Source organism: Alternaria rosae (genome assembly GCF_020736505.1).
Source record: "Alternaria rosae strain MPI-PUGE-AT-0040 chromosome Unknown BKA58scaffold_2, whole genome shotgun sequence".
Lineage (NCBI taxonomy): Eukaryota > Fungi > Ascomycota > Dothideomycetes > Pleosporales > Pleosporaceae > Alternaria > Alternaria rosae.
Window position 1 is genome coordinate 2,315,559 of NW_025763571.1, and position 25,584 is coordinate 2,341,142.

Below are 25,584 nucleotides of genomic sequence, written 5' to 3' on the forward strand. Positions count from 1 at the left end.
ACTTCTCTTGTCCCTTTGCTGTGCCGCACACCTGAACTTACCGCCACGTCACTACTCGCCCGTCGCACATTAGCTATGTCATGTGTGTACTTTCCTGACGAAGTTGTGCCTATGATTCTTCAGCTCGCATTAACTTGACGGCGAGCCTGAAGCACGATAAGAGCTCCTCGAACACCCTACACCAATACCTTCCCTCCCACTCGTTTTGCGCTCGCAACGACCGTTTCAAAGATGCTTTGTGATGTTTGCAAGCAAAGTCTGGAGGGAATGAACGACCCTATTGTCACACCACATCTTCGAGCCGTACAACAAGGGGAACACAGATCTCGTGGCACCCTGTTCGACATTGAAAAACACGTGTTTGGGCATCACCGTACTCGTGACTCACTAGTACAATCAATCAAACAGCAGTGCCTCCTTTCTGTTAAGTTCAAAGACCATGAGCATAACCTTACACGTGCTGACGATGACTTCCTCACGAGTTTCAATTTATTCGTCTACGAAAAAGAAAAACGTATATTCGTAAATCTTATGTGGAGGGGGACGAGAGCTGGGACATTATCAATCCTATTGCCCCTCGAAAGCATGCAGGAAAAAGCCGATTTGATCCTCGAGCTGAACGACAACACAGATGGCCAGCACTCTCGAAGGCTGATCGACGGATGGGATAAAAATTGCCTCGCCAAACATTCACGATGCACACGAACTGGCGATTCTGCCTTTTTACCTACGAAGATACTTGAGTTCGAAGATGGCAGTAACCCTACCACATGTAGGCTAGTGTTGCGAGAAGAGATATATTCTAACTCAAGATACACTGCATTGTCCTATCGTTGGGGTACTGCAGGGAAACCAGGAAAATTGTGTCTTTTACAGTCAACGTTCGATACCATACGCAGTGGATTGCCTCTCGGGTCCCTTTCAAAGACATATGTCGATGCCATTCACGTCACTGCACGACTCGGCATTAGATACATATGGATTGATGCGCTCTGTATAATACAGGATTCTCCAAAAGATTGGCGCGTTGAAGCTGCTACGATGCAAGCCGTTTACCGCAATTCATACCTTACTATCTCGGCTGTCGCGGGTGCTCACGATGACTCTGGTCTATTCTATTCACGAGACCCCGCCAAAGTCCAGCCCACCGTCGTAAATATCGCATACACATCATACGATAAGCCCAAGACTTTCGTATGTTCAGATGAGACACAGGCAGTGGAAGCGTCTTTCCGGCTCGGCAACGTCACGAGGAAGCGTGGCTGGTGTCCCCAAGAACGCCTCTTGCCATGTCGTGTTTTACACTTTGGGTCGCAGCAAGTTTTCTGGGAGTGTCACGAACAACACGCGTCTGAAACAATGCCATGGTCTATGTCTTATGGTCACTGGGATCGTGATCTTCCTAGAAAAAGACTATGGAAACTATCAATCGGCGAGACGCTCTTTCTTGACCCAGAAGACCCGTATACGACCCTGTTCCTCGAGTGGTATGCTATGATATCCATCTACAGTAACTGCCAACTCACGCATGCGTCCGACAAGCTCGTGGCTATATCTGGCTTGGCCAACGACATGAGATCAGCGTTGAACACTCGCCGACCTCATACACACCACACATATATTGCTGACTTGTGGGCAGAAGACCTTCGCTTTGGCCTGTGCTGGTCGTTGGACGGCTTTGGTAGCAGATCAGCTGTTTACCGAGCTCCATCTTGGTCTCCAATGTCACTCGATGGATCGATACACTGGAATGGGTCGCCAAAGAGGGATGAATTCACATGGCACGTCACCAATGCGAATTGTACGGCGGCAACGCGTTATATCAATGATTTGGATACGGGCGAAGTCACTAGCGCATAGCTCAAGCTGAGGGGTCTTTGGATGGCCATACAAACCGTCACAACAAGGTATGAATCCGACGCGCTCAACATTCGTCACCTGGCATACTTCCAACACTTGGACCTGAATTCAGCGCCCGAGACATCTCTCGGTGTTGAGGCGAACTCTCTGGTCTTATACGCTACCAAGGACGATATGATGCAGCAAGCATTCTGCATGCCTATGTACTCAACATTGGTCCATAAGGTTCACTGTTACGTTCGTGGCATCGTTCTAGTACCAGTGGAGGATAGACCCTCAATATACCGCCGCATCGGTCTGATGATGGGTATCTTTAACACTGAAGAAGTAACGCAGACATTGCTCTCGAAATTAGAGAGAAGAAGCGTCACAGTTATATAAAGTCTTTGATTGGTACTGTAAAGTATCTAGACAGCATACGTTTGCAGCATACATCGACCTTTTAACTAACTGTACAGATGACCAAGAACCACCGTGGAGGTATACACTACTCTTCGCAAGAATGTCCAAAGGCGCAGAAATCAGCGAATACCTCCTGGCTAGGTTTTAGTCTTACGTCGCAATGCAGCGAATACCTCCAGGGCATATTTTTGTTCAGCTTACAGCTAGTGTAAATGTAGCGAATACCACCAGAACCAATTTTGATTCTGCGCATAACGTGTTGAAAGGCAATGTCTTCGCATAACAGGCTGAGTGTTAAAGTAACAAGACCTTACTTCCTCAACGCATCAATGTCTTGCAGAACACATTCTTAGAGACAAATACACATGTGGCATAGATACAGATCAGAGAGGTTCACAAAAAGCTCTTGTCCTGTCTTTGTTTAGATAAATTCACGCGCCTTTTTGGTTTCCAGGTGAGCTTACCCAGGTACGCGACACGCGAATTGCAACAAGCAGCAGATGTGCATGCCCTCTAGATACAGAATAGGGCCTCTCATGAATACAATACAGCAGAGCTAAGGGCATGCACAAATCCTTTCGATGCCAATCACTAGCATCATATTGGTAGTATGCTCAGGTGTTGAGTGTTGACCCCAAGTCTTCCATCAACCAATCAATCGCAAAAGCTGCTTAACGCAGCGGAAGCGCGGCGGGCGAATAACCCGTATTGTACAATTCGGCCTTATGTAGCTAGATCACAACTTTGAGCTGGAGGCTTAGCTACCGTACCCTTAACATTACACTGCACTATCTTTACAGAATGCACTATATCTAGGTAAAGTCTTAGTTTCTACGCGTAGAACTAATGTAAAAAGAACGCCGGTAGAATGGAGGTAGAATGGAGATCGCATGTATAACACGGTGTAGGTTGACGGCTGCGCAGGGGACAAGATGGCATGGATAAAGAATGGGCAAAAAAAGAAGAAATCAATCTAGCTGCTCTCGGTTTCGATCCGAGGTCCTCCGGGTTATGAGCCCGGCGCGCTTCCGCTGCGCCAAGCAGCTTTTGTGGTTGATTGGTTGATGGAAGAATTCAAGATCTGAACAAATATAACCAAGAATTTTGTTCTGGAGTACTCAAAGCTGGGGGACGACCAAAATTGAGTCACAAAACTCATGTGTGGGAGTTCAAGCGAACTGTGGGACATAGCGTGAAGACTTTGCTCTGACTCACAGAGAAACGACTGGTTGTGGAGATCCCTTGCTTAAATCCCAACTCCCCAACTAGACCCTACCCACTAGAACACAAAACCCACCCAACCACCCAAACGCCACGCTAACCTACATAACCACCGAAACCCCCAATAAAAATACACTCGTGATCGTGATCATAATCATAATCATACACAGTCCCATCACCTCGAAAACGCCCCCTCATTATCATCCCCCAGCCCCCTAAACGCAATCCGCCCATTACTCCGCAACACCTCACAAACCGTCTCAGCACTCAACTCATACCCACTCTTCCGCCATCTCGCATTCAGCCAATCCGCCAGCGCATCCGCACTACAGCTAAACCGCCTCGTATCCCACTCATGCAGAATCAAATCGACAATAGGCTGATCAGGCAACGGTTCGGGGTTAGGATCCTGCAAGGGCACCGAACTCAACGGCATGGGTAGTGCGCGGGGTGGGAAGATGTTTTCGTATGCTGTCAGGAAGTGGAGGAGGGTGTGTTCGGTGTGCGGGCGTGAGGCGAGGGTTATGCCGAAGGGTTGGCCGTTCAGTTTGAGAGCGGAGAGCGGGCAGGCGGCGGTGGGGTAGCCGGCTGCGGCTGCGAGGGCGGAGAGGGGGGCGTCGCCGGGGGCGAAGATGAGGTCTAAATGTAGGGAGGTGAAGAGGAAGTCGAGGCCTTCGGGTCCGCCGGCGGTTTGGAGATGTTGGCGTGCGGCGTTGACTTCTTCGCGTTTGGTTGTGGATTGCATGGCCGCCATTAGGTCGTTTTGGTCTGGGCAGGCTGGGCGGGGTTAGTAAGATGAGGGAGTGTGGCGGTTTGGAGGGACGTACTGGGTGGCAGGCAGAGTTCGGGATGGTCGAGGTTGAAGTTGATGATCTCGGCCAGCGAGTGCATCTTCGTGACTTTGAAGTCGCGGATAAACTCTGCTAGACAATCTTTGAACTCGGAGTCTGCATAGTATCAGTATACACCTAGCAATACAAGAAGTTGTATACTAACAAACAACAGGCTCAAAGCAGTTCTTGCCGTCAATAGTCAAACTCGATTGGTTCGGTAATTCCACCGGATACACAACATCAACGCCCATCTCGATCATGCTTTGAACAACCATGTCGTATTTCTGTGTCTGCAACATGTCAGCACTGCATGACCCAACACAACACCGATCCCTGTACCACAACGTGCGTTCCTATGCTGCTTCACGTATAGAGGTAAGCGCTAACTCACCATGAATCGCTCGGCGTCAGCATTGATCCGCCCGCTTTTGCGCCACGCCTTCCAAATACTCGGCTCGCAGATACCGATGCGGAGCGTCCCGAAATCCGGCTTGATCTTGAACGATCTGTGCGGACCTCTTGCGTGTTCTTCGCGGTTGGTGGGAACCATCATGGCGTCCATTAGTGCTACGAGGTCTTTTGCTGATTTGGCCTATGGTACTGTCAGTGCTGAGAGTACGAGCTGACGCATGCGCGTGCGCTTACCATGCCGCCGACGGCGTCGAATGTCTTGCTCAGGTTGAAGATGCCGTCCATTGGTATTTGCCCAGCTGTGGGTTTCAGAGCGTAGAGCGCGGCTCGGTTTGCGGGCGTGATTAATGATCCGATGGTGTCTGTTCCGATGGCAAGGGTGCTGAAACCTGAGGCTACTGCGACTGCAGATCCAGTGGAAGATCCTCCTGGCGCGGAAAGCTCCCAGTGTAGCTTCCTTTTCGCGATATGTCTTGAGACGTACGGCGACTGACACTGTCCACCGACTGCTGACCATCCTGGAGGCATGGAAGGGTTCTTGAGACCGCAGAACTCAGTCAGATTCGATTTGCCGATGATGATCATGCCGCGTTTGACCAATCTTTCGACAATTGTTGCGCTTTTCTTGGGTATGCACCCTACGAAAGCGTACGATCCTGCACGAGCAGTAAGTCACTGGTCTCAATCCAAGTTACCTAAACCACATACCAACTGTGGTGTCCATGCCTAGCTTCTCATCGGTCATGATGTTGTCTTTCAGCACTATCGGGATACCATGTAGTGGGCCTCTTATCTTGCCTCTTGCCCGCTCATCATCCAGCTTCCTAGCCATCTTGATCACTTCATGCTTTGGCGCGACCGAGATCAATGCACGTAATTGTCTTCCTCTTCTGTTGTGCTGTTCAATTTCCTTTAGATACAACCGCACAATCTGTACACTTGTGAGAGCTTGTGCGTTCATGAGTTCGGAAAGCTCAAAGGCCGAAATGGTAAGCGGATCAAAGTCTGGCAGCCATGCGTCGTCGGCCGATGATGTGAAAGACGCCTTGCGCGACGCACTACTGTTGTCGACAGATTCTCGTGGTAATGTGTTTCCGATGTTTGGCGCAATGGCCGTTTTTAGATATCTGAATACCTTCGGCATGGCTGTGCTGGATTTACGACTGTCGGATGTGCCCAATGTGGAGTGCGGGCGCGTGGGGATGGAGATGCCGGGATGTTTGTCGATCTGGGGTGATGAATGCGGAGCGCAGACGTCGTTTGGAGTGAGAGTACGTGCGATTGCAAGACTGAACGAGTAGATCGTCAATGTAGGGAGACGAGACAGCCAAAAGCATATGCAGGGGACGTGGGATCCGCCAGATTATGAGTGCTTGCCATGGCTGTCTCCGAGGCTCTAGACATCGCCAGTGGCTGCGGGTATGATCACTCCTTCTAGGCTGGACGTTCGCCTTCTGACACCCCTGTCAATGGCGCCCATAGACTGTGTGGAGTAATAGGGTTGGTGGTCTCAGCGAGGCCAATCGAGGAGAAGTATTTCCGGGAATTCGTACTCCTTAGTCCTCTTATTCGCAGATGAGAAGCCCCCGTAAGAACCACATGATGCGTGATCAGGTTGAAGTCGCACAACACTTTACCCGGAACGCAGGGCCGCACGGAGCTGTTGGCGGTTGGACGTCTCGCTTACGGTCAAATAGTGGCTGCTCACCCTGCTCCATCCAGCCCGCTGGATATTAGCAGTCTTGGGTGAGGTCGTGTTCCCTCGGTGTATTTACCTCAAGAGTCTACCTGGCGTAGGATGAGGTTGCTGATCTTTACAACTACTACATATGACTCTGCGGATTAAACCGAGTCACTGAACTTGTAGCACCGAGGTTCATGAATAATCATGAAGGTTTTCCCTTTGTGATCTTCACCAAAGTACGTCCCAGTGGGACTTAACTGGTACTCGAGACCTCTGCGCAATGGTGGCACAGCGAGTATGCTTCGTCATTACCTAGCAAGACTATAGGAAGGCTCACCCTCTTGAGCGTGAACAACCATGGTGTCGTTCGTGTATATCGGACTGGGTATTGCTTGAGAAGCCTGATCCTTGTCTCGCTCTCAGACATAGGCTTGCCGTGTTATGCGGGGTATCGACTCCTACGACTTTGGTGGCCTGATACGTTGTAAACATGGTTGTGGCAGTCGCAACACGTGGAAAACCAAAGCGCTATGGTGAATCGCCGTTGGATCAGGGCAAGCAGCGCGGCCAGACCCGCAGGAGGCACGCGGCAGCAGCTATCATATCGTAACGTAGGACCGATCAGAACGGCTGGCGCCGTGGCACAGCTCTCGAAGAGTGCTGAGATTCCATGGCGTAGCTGCGCCTGTCATTCAGGCGGGACGCCTAGTCGCGCCTGGAATAGCGTTAGCGCTTCAACCTGCCGCCGTGCGTCCAGATGGTCAAGACGCAATATGCAGCCCCATACTTTGCAATATGCGACGCCACGCTGTACAAATTAGACCACAGGTCAACTGATGCCACTCAGAGACATGATTGCCACTTCCCGCCAATCTGGATGGGGGATCCCCTCACTGCCGTAGTAGGATGCCAAAAGCCGAGGCAGGTCCCGGTACTGGGAATCAATCAAATGTAATATCGCGATCCAATACTGGTGAGGTGCCAATCCTGATGCGGGTTTAGTGGATTGGGGATGCGTGCTTGGAGATGCGGAGGAAAGTTGTCTAGTCATTGGGCAGGCTATGCATGCGAGAGGCTGACACGTGGGAATATTGACCGCGTGCATGGCGAAGGGGAAAGAGAGAGAGAAAAAGAAGGATGTGACGGAGATGGAAAAATGATCGTTTACTATCGCTAACTCGACGCCATCTCAAAGCATCTTTCGCGACAGACGCGACATCTGCCGTCGTGTCCGCAGACGAGGTAGCAGATACCAGATAACGCTGGAAAACGATTAGAGGTAAGCTTGTATAGACTGCAACACAAGCCCTGGTATTGCTCTTCGTGCCAAGTATACGATCCACCAGGCCTGTCCAATACCGTTCAAACTACCACAGACGAGCATGTCCCTAGAACGTCGTAGTAGCCAGTCTGCTCGCCGCATTCTTTGCGTCAATGCGATCATCATCCTCTTCGATACCCTTTTGGCTACCTGCCTTGCTTGTCGCACGTTTCCTACCATTCACAGACTCTTCCTCATTCTCGTCGGCCTCGGGTAAGGGCGCCACGATACTGCCGCTCATGCTACGATTGAGGCCGTCACCTGGGCGCCGGGGCACACCGGACCATGCATCACCCTTGGGTCCTTGTGAACTAGCCATGGGAGTACGGCGCTGAGTGGGATGTGCTTCGCGACCCAGCCGAGAAAGGCCGCCACTGCCGTCGATAGCTCGGATGTCTGGTCGTACTGACTCTAGTGTCGCAAGTGTACGGCGCTCTGCTTCGATTTCTCGCACGACGTATTCGCGGATCGCCTGCCTCATGTCTTGTGTGGTCCTGTTGAACCATTTGCGTTGCTCTTGTAGGAGGTTGGCTGTGACGCGCTGGGCTTTGGTCGTGAGGTATTGTTCGTGGCTTCTCGCTTCATCTAAAGCTGCAATAGCCTCATCGACCTTGTCCCGTTTTACGCTCGAGCTGGCCTTGAGCCTATCGGCTGCGGACAGCTTGGACTTTGTCGCGGACTGAGCTTGTAGGAGCTCGCGAAGGAGGATGTGTCGGTTCGTGAGTGTTTCTTTCGCAATAAAAGCGTCGCTGCTGTGGTATTGGAGAGGGTCGCCGAGAGTCGTAGCTTCGGCAGTACCCTGCGCTGCGTGGAAGTCGCCAGTGGCCTGGATGACCTTCCCCAGCTTTTTGTATGCGTGTGAAAGACCGACGTGTGTTTCTTGGACATGCAGCGCTGCGAACTTGGCACCGAGATCGGATTCTGCGACTCCCAGATCTGGATGTTGTCAGTACTGTGCCAAAAGGTCTATCTAGGAAGCGCCTACTTCTCCTGTGCTTCACGACCTTCTCTAGCTTCTGCTCCGCTTCCATTGTACCGAGGTAGAAAGCCTTGACGACTGGTCGCGCGGCAGCAAGTTCTGGAGTATCGTCTGGCGGCGGCGCGAACTGCTTGATCATCTTGCGGCGCACGCCAGTCGCAGGCTGCTTCCTCCGTACCACAGGGCTGTATCCAAAATCGCTCTCCACAAAGAAGACCATCTCTTCGTCGCGTATCAGGATGTCATTGCTGCACACAATGTTCAGCCACCGTTGTAGAGACGTCTTCAGGCGTGCCTCGTCTTCGTCAGTGCCTGCGCCTGCCGAGGTGGTCGCTGGCGGTACTGCAGGCACAATAGCTTCGGGGCATGCTGAGATGAGATGCTCGCCCAGCTTCACAAACTCGGAGTGTAGACGTCGGACATCGCGGAATTGGGTGGTTCGGAACTTGGGGAGGTTCGTCTGGAGACAAGTCAGTACGAGTTGGAAATGGGGGGCCAGGCATGCGCGGTATTGGCAGGATTGATGCAGCTATGCAGTGCGACTGAGATGCCAGAGAAGCACATGTCTACCTTGCACCATGCCTCAATGTCCGCTATGTCGCGCGCCTCTAGCCCGGTCATGTCGATGTTGTGGAGACGTACGTAGACATCGAATCGCAGTATCGGGTCCTTCTTGCTATTCCGCTCGAGTCCCGTGACCTTGGCCTGGAGCTTGTAGTGTTGCTGTTGTCGCTGCGGCCTGTTGCCGTGATATCGCTGCGGCTGTTGCTGGCCCTGCTGCGCATTGGGTGACCTTGGCGCATCCTGACCCGGCATCTGTGGTTGCTGCACATGGTCGCCGTTCTCTGGCGCCGTGCCTGGCCGACTTTGCGCATCTTGGTCGCCCATGTAGCCATACTGCTCACCTCCTTCATGGTACGGGGAAGCCTGCGGAGGCAGCGGGGATGAGGGGATATCGTTGGTTGGCGGCTGGCCAAAGGACGTTCGGTTGGCCTGGGGCGACGATGCCCATGGGTCGCGGCCGCCGGGGTGGTCCGGGTCGTGGGCGCTGTAATCCATCGTGTGTGGTGGGTAATTGAAGCTCTGGACAGCTGCACCAAGCTGTCGAGTGATGCGATGATGTCGCTCGAATGCCCTGACCAGCCCTGGAATTAGCCGAGCTAGGCAAGGCGCGAACGTTGACATCCTTCACATCACGTGCGACTGCCAAACGCTGTCAACTCGCCCATCGCTATCGTACTGAGCAGTCTTGGGCATGAGGGTCGGATGGGTTACGTCTACCCGTCGAGTCTTGCGACACCATGTGAAGACTCCACGGCGGTTGCTGTCGACGCAACCACACCATGATTTGCTTTCCAAGGCCACCCGCAACATTGGCATCATCGCCCACATCGATGCAGTAAGTGCTATCTTTTCTTAGTTGGATCCGGTCTGATAGTTTCGTAGGGGAAGACGACGACGACTGAGCGCATGCTCTACTACAGCGGAGTGACAAGGCGAATAGGAAGTATGTACATGTTATGTCTCTTTGAACGCCATACTTTCTTTTCGCTCTCGTTTGCTTTTAATCGAGAGACATGCACTATGAATTGTCTCTTCCTATTTCCAATCATCTTATAGACGTCTTGGAACTCTTACCAGGTACTTCACCTGAGTCGATCACTCCCTCATTCAAGCCTTGCCATCACCATTCCAGATTTCATCATACACAAAAATCACGAATTGGCGTATGGATGGTATCTAACATCCCACAGATGTCGACGAAGGCTCGACAGTAACCGACTTCCTTCCCGCTGAACGAGCACGCGGCATCACCATTCAATCCGCAGCCATCACGTTCCACTGGCCTCCTCTACCACCGACTACTCAGACTCCGCCCCCACCACCACAGCTGCTCGCCTCATTCGACAATGTTTCAAGGTCTTCAACATCCCACAACATCAATCTCATCGACACGCCCGGCCATGCAGACTTCACTTTCGAAGTGCTACGTTCGCTTCGTGTCCTGGACGGTGCTGTATGTATTCTCGATGGAGTCGCCGGTGTTGAAGCCCAGACGGAGAAGGTATGGACGCAAGCTGGGCATTACCATATTCCTAGGATCATTTTTGTCAATAAGCTGGACCGTGTAGGCGCCGCGTTCTCGCGCACCGTTAAAGAGATAGGCGTTAGGTTGCACGGATGGCCAGCCGTTTGTCAAATCCCGTGGTGGAAGAATGGTAATGGCGACTTTGTTGGAGTCGGTGATGCGATCAACTTACGCGGTATGCTCTGGCAAGCCGGTGGCGATGGCAGAGACATTCAAGCTTTCGGGCTGCAAGATCTTAGCAAAACCGACGAGAAGTTTGCAGAAGAGATCAAGAAGGCAAGAATAGCTCTCGTTGAGATCTTGAGTGAGCAGGACGATATCATGGTTGAGCACTTCTTAGAACACGATGAAGATCACCTGGCCATTTCTGGGCTCCAGATCATGCAGTCATTACGCCGAGTTGTACTGCAGGCACCACAGAGAGTTATACCAGTCTTCGCTGGCGCCTCTTTTCGCAACATTGGTGTTCAACCGCTGCTTGACTCGGTCGTTGATCTCCTCCCCTCACCACTCGAACGACCAGATCCTGAGATCAGCATCTCCAATCAAAGCAGCACACTATCATCCCTTCTCAGTGCAGCAGCGGCAACACCGACAAAGACCACTAAGCCGTCGAAGAAACAGCAGCAAAACAACAACGAACTAGCCATCGCAGAAGTCAAGAACCTCAGCGCCTGTGCCCTCGCCTTCAAAGTCGTTAACGACGCCAAACGTGGCGTCCTCGTTTACGTCCGCGTCTACTCCGGATCCATCGACCGCGGCGCCACCCTCTACAACACCAACCTATCCCTTGCTGAGCGCGCCCCCCGCCTGCTCAAAATGTACGCCAACGATGCCGTCGAAGTCGACAGCATCGGCTCTGGCCAAATCGGCGTTATAACCGGTCTCAAGCACGCCCGAACTGGAGATACCCTAATCGTCTACCGCGGCCTCCAAATGAAAGGCACACCGCCCGGTGGTCTTCACACGCTCCAATTGCGTCCTATCGCTGTGCCACCCCCCGTCTTCTTCACCAGCATCGAACCAAATAGTCTCAGCGAACAGAAACACGTGCAGGAAAGTCTGGCCATCCTCCTCCGCGAAGACCCCAGTCTGCACCTCTCCATCGATGAAGAATCAGGGCAGACTCATCTTGCTGGCATGGGCGATTTGCACCTGGAAATCGCACGAGACAGATTGCTCAACGATTTCAAAGCCAAAGCACGCATCGGAAAGATAGAAATCGGGTATAGGGAGACTATCACTACGATGACGCAGACGCAACCTTACACATATACACTGGATAAACTCGTTGCGGGGAAACAGACAAAAGCAGCTATAACCGCTTGTGTTGAATCTGTGGAAGACGGCAGCATAATCCCGCTTTCTCCAGTCCAAAATCAAGCGGACGAACGACACGCACGCGAGAACCCGTTCGAAAGCACCTACAGTCTGCCTGACAACAACACCCTCGACATCCACCACTCCCCGCTCTCCAACCTAGATTCCTCAGCCCACAAACAGCACCTCCCGCCCCACCTCTCCCTCCCAGGAATCTTACACGCCCTGCAAGCCGGCACTTCCGCAGCTCTAGCCCGCGGCCCTTTCAACGGCTTCCCCGTCGCAAACACACGCGTTACAATCACACTCGACGCTTCATCCCACCTCTTCCCCGAAACAACGCCCACAGCCATCTCAATGGCCGCTCGCGCCGCTGTATCGCATAGCCTGCGTACAGCAAGTGACGCCGCGCCAGCCACACTCATGGAACCCGTTATGAACGTGACGATTTTCGTTAATGAGGGGAGTATGGGGGCTGTGGTTCAGGATATCACGTCTTCACGAGGCGGACAAATCCTATCTTTAGATGGCTCGGAGTCCTCCTCCTCCTCCTCCTCGTCAACGGACGACGACGCCCTCCCCCGTATCGACCCCTCGCTCATCTACACGCCCCCCGACCCCTTTGCGTCTGGCACAAGCGAAATGGGCAATGGATTGAGCGATAGTCAGAGACAGATTGTGGCTAGGGTGCCGCTGAAGGAGATGGTGGGGTATTTGAATCAGTTGAGGGCGTTGACGGGCGGGAGGGGCACGTTTGTGATGAGTGTGGATGGGTTTGAGAAGATGGGGACGCAGAGGCAGAGGGAAGTTTTGGATGCTTTGAGGGAGTTTTAGGGGTAGAGGAGCGCAGGGGCAAAGTGTACGAGTAGATGGAGTGGATTGTACGAGTAGGTGATACAGTATAGAAAGTGTGTACATGTATTCCAAACCAGCTCAATGCTATGCGCAAGATATGCTATCTATGTATCTATCTACCATTTCCAGTCATTACCCCCCCTGTACACGATAAGATATGCTTACGCCGTAAGCGCACTACTCAACCCCAAAATCCCCATCCCCGCAAACGTACTCACAAAGCACAACCTCCTCGAATTCGTCAAATCCAGACTCTCACCCAACAGCTGCAAGCTCACCATCGCCATAATCCCCGCAGTAACAGCAAACATACATCCATAGATAGTATCCATGCCCTCATCTGCGCCGTGCTCTCGACCCCGGCCTTGGATCTTGAACCATAGCGCTGCGACACCTGCACCGAGGGGCTGGCTGACGCCGCCCAAGACGGCAGAGATGACCATGGCTTTCCAGCGGGAACCGATGGCGAGGTAGAGTGGGAGGGCGAGGGCGAAGCCTTCGGTGATGTTGTGGATGAAGAGGGCGAGGAAGATGGAGAAGCCTAGGGTTGGGTTGGCGTGGTTGGTGGCGTAGGTGATGAAGCCTTCGGGGATTTTGTGTAGGGCGATTGCTGTGCTTGTTTGTAGGCCGAGGGAGAGGAAGGCGTTTGTTGGGACGTGGTGGTGGTGTTGTTGGGCCTCCTGGTCATGGTCGTCATGGCTGTGGCCGTGATGATGATGGTGATGATCAGTATTTGATGAGGTATTCGAGGAAGAGCGGCTGTGCTTTTGGAGGGGTTGGATCGCGTGTGCTGCGTGGCCATTGGTAGACGGTAAACTTGCAAAAGAGCTTTCCATGGTGGCTGGTCCGGACCTTGTAGGTACCAGGGGTGTTGTTTCGTTCACATCCTCCAACGCTGTTCGTCGATCATGCGGTCCCTGCGAGGTTTGGCTTCTGCTCACTCCAGATGGTCGTGTAATACTCAAGCTGCCTAGAGACTTTCGTGACTGCAAGCGTGAAGGCCGGACTTCACAAAGATCACCAAAACATTGCCCATTGTCAGTGTCGTCACATGCTTTCTCAGCTCCGACAATTAGTTGCGAGACTTTGGATGACAGCGACTTGTGAAGCGATGGTCTCTGAGGTAGGGCAGCTTTCGAGTTTACGCTACTAGTCCCATATGAAGTATGCTCGTCATGTCCGTGGGCGTGCGGAAGACAGAGCGGCTGCTCCTGCATCGGTTGGTGAGAGTGCGATTCCTCTTCTTGAAACTTCCCTTGCTCTTCGTCGTCGTGTTTGCTTTCGCAGTCCACAACTGAGTGCGGAATGTACTGGTGTAGTATTCCAGAGAGAACTGAGATGCCAAGAGCACCAACAAGGAAGCATCCGATCAATGTCAATATCGCATTCCGCGGTGACATGCCTCCTTTCTTCAGATAGTTCTTCGCCGAGGGAAGCATGCTGTATAATGATGAGAATATCTTGAAGTTGAGTCAGTCAAACCCAAACAAAGCTCACCAGCGACACGCACCATAACACCAAAAGAAAGACTCAGCCCCGTCGACAAGAAAGCATTACTCTCTTCAATCTTAAAGTTCCTTTTGCCAGGAAAATATCGCACAATAAGGTCGACACATATTATCGAAGCTAGCCATCTTTAGCATCTTCCCTGGATGAAGTTCTCGAATCCCGGTCGATGGGATCAACCGCGGGAATAATCTCACCTCCAAATGTACATGCTGTTTACGCGTTAGCTCATCTACTCCCCGAGAGATTCCATGCAGCTTCCCGCGCAATCGTCAATCATACCTATGCCGCTGACCGCAGTCATGATCCACCCACGCGTATCGTTATCGAGAACCATTGTGCCTGCCTGCAGGTACACTTCTGGATGACGTCGTTATGCCAAGCTCTTCGTCTCCGGCTGGCGGGTAAGGGAGTAGTCGCGGAAATGAGAGGCGATTAGATAGTTCTAGAGAGCGGGCGGCAGGCGGATAAGAAATGATGAAGTTTGTACATGCAAGAGAGTCCTGGTCAGATGAGGCGTCTTCTTCGCACCGTGTTGGCCTCCTAGCGCGTCGAGGACAGTCAAGGAAAAATCGGGTTTAGCGGCTTGGCGGTAGGGCTGATGTGCACGTGTCGTCATTGGCTGGAACGCACGAGGCCGGGGTGTCGCGTTTCGCCTCACGGAGGATGACAACTACGAAATTGGACGTAAAGAGGGATTCACAGTACTTTGGGAGTACGGTCTAAGTCTCAAAAGGACTGTGTAATGAGTGGAAGATTGTCCTGCATATATGAGGGAGGGTGCATGAATGCAGACACACTAGCGCCCAACAAGGAGGCGGTGTATGAGATCAGACACGTGAAGTATGACATCTGACATTGTGTGGCTGATAATCATGAGGTTACTGACTTTGAAATTACGACTAGATAAAAGAAGAGAACAAGCCTCCACCTTGTCGATGAACACGTATTAAAGTGTTAGACCCAAAGTACTCCTAAGCATCCTTGACCAACCGCTGTGCGGTCAAGGACGTTGCTTCCTATCCGAAGCATGTTGATGACCGTGAAGTAAAATTCTAGAAAAGCTCGGAGAGCTGCAAACGCCGTGTTTCCCGTCCATCCCGCTATGCATAACAAAGGAAATTTCTAAAGTACTAAAGGCCGTGAGAAAGAAGTGTCGTCGTCAACGGTCGTGTCTCGAGCGATCAAGACTTGGGAGGCCTCGGAACAAAGATCTTGCTCCATGCACCAGGGCCGTGTTCGGGCTTCTCGTTGATGACGAGGAGATTGGGCGATGAGCAGTAACCGCCAGGCTCTGCTCTCCGCTCTTGCTCAACGTAGTGGCCTGCACGATCGGCTTCTGTCGCGTTTTGTGCAAAAGCCGCAGCTGGGTGGTCATAGATCCAGACTTTGTCCGTCACAAGCTCGCCCGGCTCTTCAGCGAAACGGGCTTTCTTGTCAGGGAAGCCGACGAAGTAGTTCAGGATGTCGTGGATCGGAGAGTAGAGGCGTTCCGGGCGACGAATAAAGGAGAGCCAACTCAGCGTCTTCTCGTCGTACGCCACTCGAACGAACGGGTTCATGTATATCCTCGATTCTGCGGGTCGGCCCCTCCCTGACATTCGGTACTGCAAATCCGCGTTGATCAGACAACACTCCGAAGCCTCCCAGAAGGTCTCGTTGTCGTGACGGAAGCGAAGCGGGAAGATGCTGTGGTTAGGCGTCCCGTTTTGTGGATTGGCCGGTTCGGGCTGGACTCCGGTCTCTGACTGGAACCATTTGGCCTCAAAAGCCACCATGCCGCCCCAGCAACTCCGTACCCGTACCGCATCTTTCCCTGCGAGCACATCACTCCTGCTGGTCCCTGTTCCTGCGCTGGTGAACCACGGGAAGAAGGGCAGCCCGGTAATCATGCCGTCGAAATCGCGTGTCGCAAAACGGTCGTAGAACTTGAAGGGCATGATGTGGTCGACAGCGCATGCGGCAGCGTAATCTGCCCGTCCGGTCGAGTCGATGTTGGTCGCGAAGAGGAGCTGCGCAGCTTCAACAGGGTCGAAGTTGACATCGTTCAGGTACAGGACCTTGTCAAACCTGACCCCATGCTGGTCGATTGGGGCAAGCGCTCGATTGCGCACCTCGGCAAGGAAGGCGATGCGCTTGAGGCGTTTCTCGCCGTTGGGTAACGTAATGTGGGGGAGGGAAGCGAGGTCAAGATCTTCGGATACGATGGTGGAGTTGCCTTGGGGGTTGTTAGCGATCTTTGCACAGCGGCACGAGGCGAAGCGTCTCACATTTGACCTGGTCGCGGAACAAATTCAACGACTGCTTCGTCACCAAATCTGGATTGTCTTCATATATGCTCAGATGGACATTCTCGGGTCCCAACAATTCCACCAGCTGCAGCACCTCTCTACCCCACGCGCCAGATGTCAAGTCGCCCTTCTTCTCGGCGAGCGAGGCGGCTATGAAGACCTTCTCCTTGTAAGGGTTCGCGCGCCCAGTCTCGGTCGCTCGCTTGCGTAGCTCGTCGTAGTGCGGAGGCCTGACTGTGTAACTCGGGAAGAAGATGCCGGCAACTAGCACTAGGACGATCAAGAGGTACGGTACGGAGAATAACGTCCAGTATATGAGCCGCAGAATGGAGCGCTTTCGTCGACGCGGGGTGACGTAGTGGGCGTATACGGCGCGATCCGAGAGCTTGTTGACTGCATTGAAGCGACTGCTCAGACGGTTGAGCCAGGAGCGTCGTGTATTTGAAGCCTCTTCATCTTGAATGACAGCTTCTTCACCATCAACGTCGAGAGATTCGCGCGGGACCAGCTCATACTCATGTATGGGCCGGCGGGAGGATTTGGGCATCGGAAGGGTCCTAGGGGGTCGAAAGGGGCCTAGTTAACTCAGGTCCGCGGGCGCCATCAAGCGAAGATCGGACGACAGGGCTGTAGTGGAGGCGTTTTGTAGTGTTGACGACAACCGCAGCAGAGGTGAGTGTTTGTATATCGCAGAGTGGGAGGCGGGAAAGTAGTGAGTGAGAGCACGGCAGCAGGCAGTCTTGCACAACGCTGCGAGGTTCCGCTTCTTGGGGACGCGCAATTCACACGGACTCACGACTGTTTGGTTGGGGTCACCCGTCACACAGGGTCCAGCTCCCTAACCACAGTGGAGAAGCGCGAACGTGCCTCGTCTTGCCTTGCCTTTTCCAGCTGACGACACCAACTCTAATCACGCCCAGGGTGCTGCTGCCACCGAATAGTCGTTTCGAGAGCCCCGCACCACGCCCCCAGAACAGAGCATGTCGCGAACCCTTTCACTTGCAACCCACCTCGGAACGTTGCATCAATCAACCCACCTCGAACCCGAAAACACTGCAGTGCATCGTTCACTCCTCGGGCACAGTCCTGGCGGCTGGGCCTTCTCCGGTGATTAAAACCGTCGTCAGAATCTGCACATGGGTCGCTTGGCCAGTCTCTCGGCCTCTTGGTCTTCGGTCATTTGAACGTCGACGCCACAAGCGATGACCCATCTCCCGGAATCGCGCGGAGCTTGCCGTCGTACGACGCTCGTAGCAGGCGCGTACCTGGCAGCGTATCGATATACGAATGCGTGTATACAATTGCACTGCCTTACACTACTCCACTGACCTCAAACAACTGGCGCATGCCGTTACGCAGACGTGTTATGCCTCACAAACCATATTACAGTGATTGCTAAAGCTTACACAGCATGCTCGTCACATCGCTTGATGCCCGTGTCATACGACGTACGTGATGATATCCGATCCAACTATTGGTCGTCCCGTCATGCAGAAGGGCATCTGCCACGCTAGCGATACAGCACCCTTGCTTTGATCCTCCACCCCTCGCAACATTATCCCCAGTCGCATCTCACCACTACTCACCTTTGTCCAGACTTGACACGGCTGATCTAGGCGAGCTGAGTGGACTTCGTAATTGCGAAATAGGAGACAGTGGCGCAGACGCAGAACTAGCCTTCGGACGACCAACACTGCCGGAAGCCGACGGTATCTTCGGTGCGTTCAGCTGCCTCTCAGATGTTGGAGTACATGGTTCCTCAACTACCGGCACTGGCATGGGGGAGTAGCGGGGCACGTCTTGTGTTGTTGGCGAACGTTCCTGAAGTGGTTTCTGCTCGGGCTGTCGATCGTTCCATCCGCCGAGTTTCGGTACTTCGTCTCGGACGCTAGCAACGACCCGTTCCCTTTCTTTCCTCTGACATGTGTCGTTTAGCTTCGTATTGGTCTCTTTTGCTTCATATCCTTCCGTTCGAGGCTCGCCCTTACTCCGTCCGCTATTCCTTGGACTCGTCGTTCGCTGCTTCCACCGTCCGTACGTCCGAGACCGAGGTACGCTAGAGCCTATTACAATAATTGTCAGCATGCACTCCGTGGAACGATCGAAAGCTTCAGTCTACAAACGAGCAGCGGGATTAGGGTAGCATTACTCGGTGCGGGACGCGTCCTGTTCGTGTGCAAACCCCATGGCCTCGCTGTATACCCGCTCATCGGCGTGAAAGGGGCGTACCTGGCTTGATTATCTCCATCGGCCCCCGTTGTGTCGCGCATCCATTGCCGAGGATACGATCGAGGCGTATTCCACGCTCTCGTTGCTGAGTACGGATGCAGTGGGTACTCGAAGGGTAGCGTATCTGCGAATCCAGGTGTTGCTCGCGGTATGGACTCTCTTGGGACTTCTTGCGTGGCGCCAGACGAGTCGCTAGAGCATGACGACGACGATGACGACGATGGAGGCGCTGCCTTTTTGAGCGCTTCAAGTACGATAGGTGGGTATTCATCGCAAATGTGGATGAAATCGACTTTCTCGTGTCGACGTACGCGTTTAGCCGGGGGTTTTGGCTTCACTGGAGGTGTTTTGCGATGGTTGGTCTTCGGCACATCCGTACTCATCGTCTCTACGTAGGGTTGTCGATGTGGATACCGATCTCGAGGTTGATACTGAGGCGGGTACTGAAGCGGCTCAGGCATTGTTGCTGCCATCCGCTGGAATGGCTGGTGCGGCACTCCTGTCGGCATAACAAAAGGTGGCATCTGAGCCGCGACTTGATCCTGCCATGGCACGGGCATCTGTTGCGATACACCCGAATGGTTGCACACCAGATTCGCGCCGGACCACTGTTCTCTCCAATCGCCTGGAGGGTAATACGACTGTGCGTACGGTTGCTGTTGTTGTGGCCCACCAATTTGCCTCACCCCTTTCATCATCTCTACCTCCCTCTGTCCCGCCCAGTCCCCATTACCATTCCCATCCCTCACTTTCCGACTCTTCAAATTCCTCTCATCACAATACTTCCTCATCTGAGATCTCTCACTCCTTCCTCTCTCTCTCCCCCTCTTCGCAGATCTCGACCGGTGTTTCGACGGCTCCCCGTATCTCGTCAAATCTCGATGCCCCGCCTTTTCAACATACACAACGGGCGGCTGCCGCGTTCGGCTTGGAAACAGGAAATGGAACCAATGCTCGAGTTCGTAGCAGCGCTGGTTGATGTAGCGGTGGACGTACCAGAGACCGAGGTAGACGAGGGCGGTGCCGAAGATGCCGGCGAAGACGAGGGCGATTATGAGGTTGGTTGTTGGCATGATTTGGGGCTACCTGTCCAGTGGTATGCAGTCTCCTCGCCAAAGGATAGGCAATGAGTGAAAAGAAGCCAAGAAAAACTCAGGCAAGAGAACAACACGACAAAGGAAAAGCAGAGCGAAGAGCACGTAGCCACGATGTACCATCGTTGAGATCACAGTCGCACAGACTAACCCCTAGTAAGTTTGTCCGAAGCCAACACCGCTAACAACGCAGCAAACATACAGCATGCCGTGCAACACTACCACTCGACACTCAAGCACGCCAGCGCAGTAGCAGCACACCCTTGAAGACTCTCTGAGCTCTGTAAGCTCCGTCTTTCCCATAGTTTGTACCGCAGCGCTTGTAGAGGCGTCTAGCTGTAAATTGAGCATATCGCTGTGGATGCTGAGTATTGGGGTGTGGTACATGCTCCAAGGGACAAACTCGTGTGACGGGATTTGGGCGCTTGTGCGAGCCTGGTCATGTTGTACGGAAGGGGAGTGATGGGTTTGGCTATGTGGTCGGGTTTTCCTGGTAGGTTTGGTGCCTTATAAGTTATTTCGAGGAACGGTGTCTGTCTGTACGGTCAGCGTTTTGGCTGATATCTGGATATTGGCCGTTGACATACCTGGTGTTGTCAGACTCTTTTTACCAAACTCCCTTGACGTCGTTGTTTTGCAGCATCTCATCCTCCTACTTCTCTTCCTCCGCCGGTGTTGTCCCACCCTCCTCCTGCTGCCGCTCCTCCACCTGCTCCGGTGTCGTCCCATGCCGGAGTACCTCCATCTCCACCGCCGGTTGCTGTACTCTTCGCTCCTCCGCTCTTCGCTTTACTTCCTTCAACGTTTTCCATTTCCATTCCCATCTTTAGTTCCTTTGCCACCACTCTTGCTCTTCCCACCCGCACTCTTTCCCCCTCCATCTGCACTCTCCCCTTCCCTTATCTCTCTACATTCGCTCTTACTCTTCCCTCCCGCGCTCTTACTACCACCACCACCACCACCACCACCACCACCCACCAACTCCTCCTCCTCCTCCTCCTCCTCCTCCTCCTCCTCCTCCTCCTCCTCCTCCTCCTCCTCCTCCTCCTCCTCCTCCTCCTCCTCCTCCTCCTCCTCCTCCTCCTCTTATCCCTGCCTCAGCATCCCTCCGACACCTCAATTCGTGAACCTCCAGATCGATAGCCCGCCGACAACTCTTCATGAGGTAGTAACCGAAGAGATAGCAGAAGAAGGTAACGAGGACGATGGTAAGGATTATCGCGTGGACGTAGTACATCGCATGGATGTGAGTGAGGAGTTGTTTGGTAGGTAGGTGGTTTGACGAGGCACCGGTGTGTGGTGTTCGTATGGGGGAATAGTGTGGGCGTATGGGTACGGCGGGAGCACTGAAGAAGAGAGCGCGGTGGTGAGAGTGGATATCAGGGCGATAAAACTCCACGTTGGTCACAGAAGGCTCTGTTGGCGGAGCGCAATGCGATACTACTTAGTTGGCTGTAGATGTCGCGCTGGAAAAGATAAGTCAGCAGGAAGATAGAAGCTGTTTGGAAACGCAGTGACAGCAGTGTTGGGTAGCAAGGCGTGATATGGTGAACTAAAGAGAAATCCATCTTCACCTTCACCTTCACTTTGCTGGTAGCGATCAAAGAACGCACAGTCATATCCAACACCGAATCTTGAAACGTTCCTCTAGAAGGAGAACGTGGATTAATAGTATTGACACTGTCTAATCATCATATATGTTATTACACAGGAACATGGTATTCACTGTCCCAACGTTCAAGACAGAACAGCAGTCCCCGCCTCAGCAGGCTTAGGACTCGCTTTCTCGCCTCCACTCGACGCAGCAAGAGTAATGTTCTCCGCTGCCGCCTCCAGCGGTATCTCTTCTCCGCTCGTCCCCTGTCCCTGTCCCTGTCCCTGTTCCTTTACCTCCCCCTTCTCCTTCATTGCCGGGCTCGGCGTAGGCGGCGCCGGCGCCACAACCTTCCTACTCGGACTGCTCATCTCCCAAAACCGTCTCGGCACATTCTTCGCGGGCGGCATACCCAAAAACCCTTTTCCGCCCATACTTTCCAGTGGTTTAGCTCTACCTCCCACATAACAGCCCAGATCACCACTCCAGACAAAACCGCCTCCGACTACGCCTCGCAGCACGCCGAAAGCGCGGGCGTCGCGGTATGCAATACCCGTTTCCGGGTCGCGGTATCGGGCTATGGTATTGGTGATGGGACAGAGTTTCTGGCCTGGTTTGAGCACGATCTCTGGCTCGGCTTTGGGCGCGGCGTTCTTCCGGGGTGGTTTTGGCGGCGCGATGAGGGTTTGTTGAATGTAGTTTGCTGCTTCGGCAGGGGTCCAGCTGAAGAGGGCTGTGTAGAGCTGTACCAAAGCTGATTTATCCTTTTCTTTGAGGAGGGATGCTGCTGTCCTGGCTCGCGAGGAGGATGTTGGTGGAGCTTCGAGGTTGGGGAAATTGGAGAGGATAAGGAGGTTGCGGAGAGCTCGACGTATGACTTTGCGTCGCGGTGGCTGAGGGGGCAAAGCGGGTTTTTGGAATTGTGCGAGGAGGGCTTGAGGGCCGATCGCGGAGTCGCCGTTTTGGTGAGGTAGAGAGGGATGTAATTGGTTGTAGAGGGCTATTTGTGCATCTGAAGGTTGATTCTGAAATTTAGAGGCTTCTGTGAAGGGGAATGGAGGAAGGTCGTTGCCGTGCATAGGCTGGGATTGCTGGTCCTGGGCGTACTCGTCGATGCCATAGAGGAAGGAGTCTTGGCTTGGCGGTGCGAACATTACAGTGCTGGGATGTTGCATGCCGAACGAGCCCATGAAAACATCGCCGCCTTGTGATGCTGCTGCTGTCCATGGTTGTTGTGAGTTATCTTGTTGTGGGGGCATGGTTGCGGGTATTGAGGGGATGTGTGTTGAGCTACTGAACTGATCCAGAGAGGGAAAAGAAGGCTGTGAATTATCTGCATGGTTATCTGGAGCTTGTACCGGGAGCTGTGTAGACTCTGGCTGCGTTGACGTCTCCGCAACTGTGACCTCCTTGTTGAGCTTTTCTTCGAGATGCTCCAGACTAGGTGCGTCCTTGCCTGTGTATTTGAGCTTATCATCGACCCAGATGCCCGGCCCGCTGTAGTATCGATAGAAGGGCCCATCGATCTGTCGGTTCTTTAGAGCGTCAATCTTGGCCTGCCTCTCTGCTGCCCTAGCTTCCTCTGCCTCTTCCCATCTGTGTAAGGTTTTCTTGTTGATGCGCTCATTCCGAGCAGCCTCAGCAAGCCTCTCAGCCTGGGTCAAAGGTTTCTCCTTGGACTTCAACTTCCGCGCCTCTGCAGCCTTCATCATAGCCAGGGTATCATCGCGCCTCCGGTCTTTCTCCTTCAACTTAGCCAGTGTGGCATCCTTGTTTGCCACTGTCTGTTTGCGCATGGACATTCGAACCGGACCATCCTCTTCAGTAGGTAGCCATGATGCCCTCTCGGACTTCTTCTTGGGTCGCGGAGGCGCAAGCGTGGGCGACTGTGTGCGAGGAACGTCGAGCTTGACCTTCTTTCGTGCTTGGGCGGCGACCCGTGCAGTGAAGGGATTCGTCGTGGCCTTGCGCTTCTTGTTGCGCTCTTGTCGCTCTGCCTTGCGCAGCTCCTTCTCGCCCGCCTCGTCCTCGTCGGCATCGTCATCGCCCTCTTCCGACGATGACGAATCCATGTTGTAGTCCTCCTGCTCGTTGATATCACCGCCTTGGAACTCCTCCTCGTTCGGAGCCTCCTCCCACTCCTCACCCCATTCCTCCTCCTCGGCCGATTTGGCGAGCAGGATGGACATGCGATTCCCGGCATTGGATCGCTTGGCCCTAGACGTAACCATGAGCTGCGCGGGTGCTTCCTCTTCGCTCTCATCCTCGGGTGCCTCCGACTCATCATCGTGGTGTGACGGCGGGGCATCCTCCATGGCTACCTGGGGCGGCTCTTCGGACATGGCGGACTGCGAATTCTACGGCAGACGCGAGGTAGACGGGGAAGGTGCAGACGAGGCGACTGGAGCCTGAGGCAAAGCGAGTCGGACGGCAGCGATCAAGGTTTGGGCAAGGCTTTCCAGAAGGATTCCATGCGACAGCGACACGGATTATGCGCTCCAACTGTGGGGTGAACGGTTGGCGGCATGGACTGCAGAGCGGCAGGGTCGTCTGATGGTGCGGTATTATGCGGATTGTTTCAAGCGGCGTGATGACAGCATGTCGAGAAATGCGCGGAGTGGGCGTGGAATCGAGAGCACGCGCCAGAATGACGCGACGGGCGATGGAAAGTCGCCAAGTCAGCAGCAAAGGCTTGGCACGGCCCGTCTGCATCTGAAACTTAGTGCGCTGATGATAGAATCAGATAGATAAACGTCGTTCCAAGGTACCGCACCATGGCCTGTCAACGCCTCACTAAAGCTCTTTGGGTCTGCGTGGCCTGTCAGCCTGTCTACTTCAGGACGTGCAGCACAAGGCATATCCGCCGTGGTCTGACATATATGTTTTCTAGAAGAGTTGTTTCGACTGTGTGGATGCTGCACCGATGCATTGCAGGGTCAATAGTCTATTGCAGTCCATCTACGTGCCACATTGTAGTGCTAGATTATAGCAGAGACTCAGTAATGGTGTACGCATCGGGCTCAGAAAGTCTAATAGGCCGTTGGTATGCATGCAGGACCCCAACGCACCTTCACCCATGTTTGGCAGCAGCAGGCCAATCACACGCCGTGGCCGGGCAGAGGCACACAGTGTCCACGTCAGATTCTGGAGTAACGGACTTTGTCGACGCGCCTCTGTGTTTCAGACGCGGGCGGGCATGCGCTGCTCTGTCCCGCGGCCACCCACTAAGGACACAATTGCAGGACGAGGCCCTGGAGCCACCCGGGCGCCCTTTGTGTGCCCCTGAATTCTACAAAAGCAATGCACCGCAGCCGTGCAATCGCAACCCTCACTCGCCGTTGCACTTAACAGCCCACCTACAACCGTAGCCGACCGCGCAGATCGTGCCGTAACCTGTAACGTGCTTGTTCTGGCAGCCCGCCCAATTGAGCTAGTTTCCTCGTGTTCCTGGTGGCTCCCCATTTCTATCAAGCGAACCTCACCATTCATTCCCTCGCAAGCATCTCTCCATCGCCCATCGCTCTCTTGCTCCCGCCCGCGACAACTAGCTGTATCGGCCTCCGCACGAGCTCGAATGCTTAATCGGCCCTCGTCCGCTTAATCCTATTACTTCTGTTCTCCAGGCACTCCGGTGATCTGTCTATTCCGCCCGCCTGCTGCTGTACAGTACCCGTACCATAATCGACACCCGCCCAGTCTCCGTCACTCCTTCGCGGCCTCCCTCGCCGTCGAGCTCCACCACCGCCTCCGGACTGGATCCAACCTGTGTCGTCGTCTTCCACTGTACACCAGGCTGCGCTGTGCTGAGCCCGGTCTTGCTGGCAATAATCCCTCGCCTCACATTCCTTTGGCCGGCACCAACCCTCCTTCGATCCATTACCCTGGCTTTGGTAAC

General features: G+C 53.6%; 7 protein-coding genes and 1 non-coding gene across 8 annotated transcripts; 2 read left to right on the forward strand and 6 right to left on the reverse strand.

Moving 5' to 3' along the window:
• Positions 1 to 39: 39 nt before the first annotated feature.
• Positions 40 to 1,860, forward strand: BKA58DRAFT_417895 (heterokaryon incompatibility protein-domain-containing protein; the record flags this gene model as incomplete). Its single annotated transcript, XM_046172652.1, has 1 exon — positions 40 to 1,860. Exon 1 carries the CDS (start codon positions 232 to 234, stop codon positions 1,858 to 1,860), a length of 1,629 nt encoding a protein of 542 aa, XP_046029182.1. The 5' UTR covers positions 40 to 231.
• Positions 1,861 to 3,236: 1,376 nt separating this feature from the next.
• On the reverse strand, positions 3,237 to 3,308 carry BKA58DRAFT_t24. The gene has a single exon. It is a non-coding gene; the product is annotated as a tRNA-Met (tRNA).
• A 104-nt stretch (positions 3,309 to 3,412) lies between these two features.
• Positions 3,413 to 6,086, reverse strand: BKA58DRAFT_93702 (amidase signature domain-containing protein). The gene is made up of 6 exons (XM_046176240.1): positions 5,436 to 6,086; positions 4,962 to 5,383; positions 4,708 to 4,908; positions 4,480 to 4,606; positions 4,311 to 4,430; positions 3,413 to 4,260 (listed from the first exon to the last, which is right to left on the reverse strand). Exons 1-6 carry the CDS (start codon positions 5,869 to 5,871, stop codon positions 3,659 to 3,661), a joined length of 1,908 nt encoding a protein of 635 aa, XP_046029183.1. The 5' UTR covers positions 5,872 to 6,086; the 3' UTR covers positions 3,413 to 3,658.
• Positions 6,087 to 7,554: 1,468 nt separating this feature from the next.
• BKA58DRAFT_377034 (retromer complex subunit Vps17) lies at positions 7,555 to 9,856 on the reverse strand. The gene is made up of 3 exons (XM_046169581.1): positions 9,354 to 9,856; positions 8,718 to 9,171; positions 7,555 to 8,668 (listed from the first exon to the last, which is right to left on the reverse strand). Exons 1-3 carry the CDS (start codon positions 9,768 to 9,770, stop codon positions 7,800 to 7,802), a joined length of 1,740 nt encoding a protein of 579 aa, XP_046029184.1. The 5' UTR covers positions 9,771 to 9,856; the 3' UTR covers positions 7,555 to 7,799.
• Positions 9,857 to 9,869: 13 nt separating this feature from the next.
• On the forward strand, positions 9,870 to 13,045 carry BKA58DRAFT_93770 (P-loop containing nucleoside triphosphate hydrolase protein). The gene is made up of 3 exons (XM_046176242.1): positions 9,870 to 10,110; positions 10,158 to 10,218; positions 10,466 to 13,045. The coding sequence occupies exons 1-3, from the start codon at positions 9,967 to 9,969 to the stop codon at positions 12,952 to 12,954; spliced, it is 2,694 nt and encodes an 897-aa protein (XP_046029185.1). The 5' UTR covers positions 9,870 to 9,966; the 3' UTR covers positions 12,955 to 13,045.
• Positions 13,046 to 13,136: 91 nt separating this feature from the next.
• On the reverse strand, positions 13,137 to 17,650 carry BKA58DRAFT_427122 (cryptococcal mannosyltransferase 1-domain-containing protein; the record flags this gene model as incomplete). Its single annotated transcript, XM_046172975.1, has 4 exons — positions 16,752 to 17,650; positions 15,770 to 16,699; positions 14,486 to 14,601; positions 13,137 to 14,435 (listed from the first exon to the last, which is right to left on the reverse strand). Exons 1-4 carry the CDS (start codon positions 17,317 to 17,319, stop codon positions 13,137 to 13,139), a joined length of 2,913 nt encoding a protein of 970 aa, XP_046029186.1. The 5' UTR covers positions 17,320 to 17,650.
• A 907-nt stretch (positions 17,651 to 18,557) lies between these two features.
• On the reverse strand, positions 18,558 to 20,161 carry BKA58DRAFT_93789 (uncharacterized protein). Its single transcript, XM_046176243.1, has 2 exons — positions 19,002 to 20,161; positions 18,558 to 18,835 (listed from the first exon to the last, which is right to left on the reverse strand). The coding sequence occupies exons 1-2, from the start codon at positions 20,072 to 20,074 to the stop codon at positions 18,829 to 18,831; spliced, it is 1,080 nt and encodes a 359-aa protein (XP_046029187.1). The 5' UTR covers positions 20,075 to 20,161; the 3' UTR covers positions 18,558 to 18,828.
• A 1,568-nt stretch (positions 20,162 to 21,729) lies between these two features.
• On the reverse strand, positions 21,730 to 24,454 carry BKA58DRAFT_377042 (YL1 nuclear protein-domain-containing protein). Its single transcript, XM_046169582.1, has one exon. It carries the CDS (start codon positions 24,029 to 24,031, stop codon positions 21,833 to 21,835), a length of 2,199 nt encoding a protein of 732 aa, XP_046029188.1. The 5' UTR covers positions 24,032 to 24,454; the 3' UTR covers positions 21,730 to 21,832.
• Between the last annotated feature and the right edge of the window lie 1,130 nt (positions 24,455 to 25,584).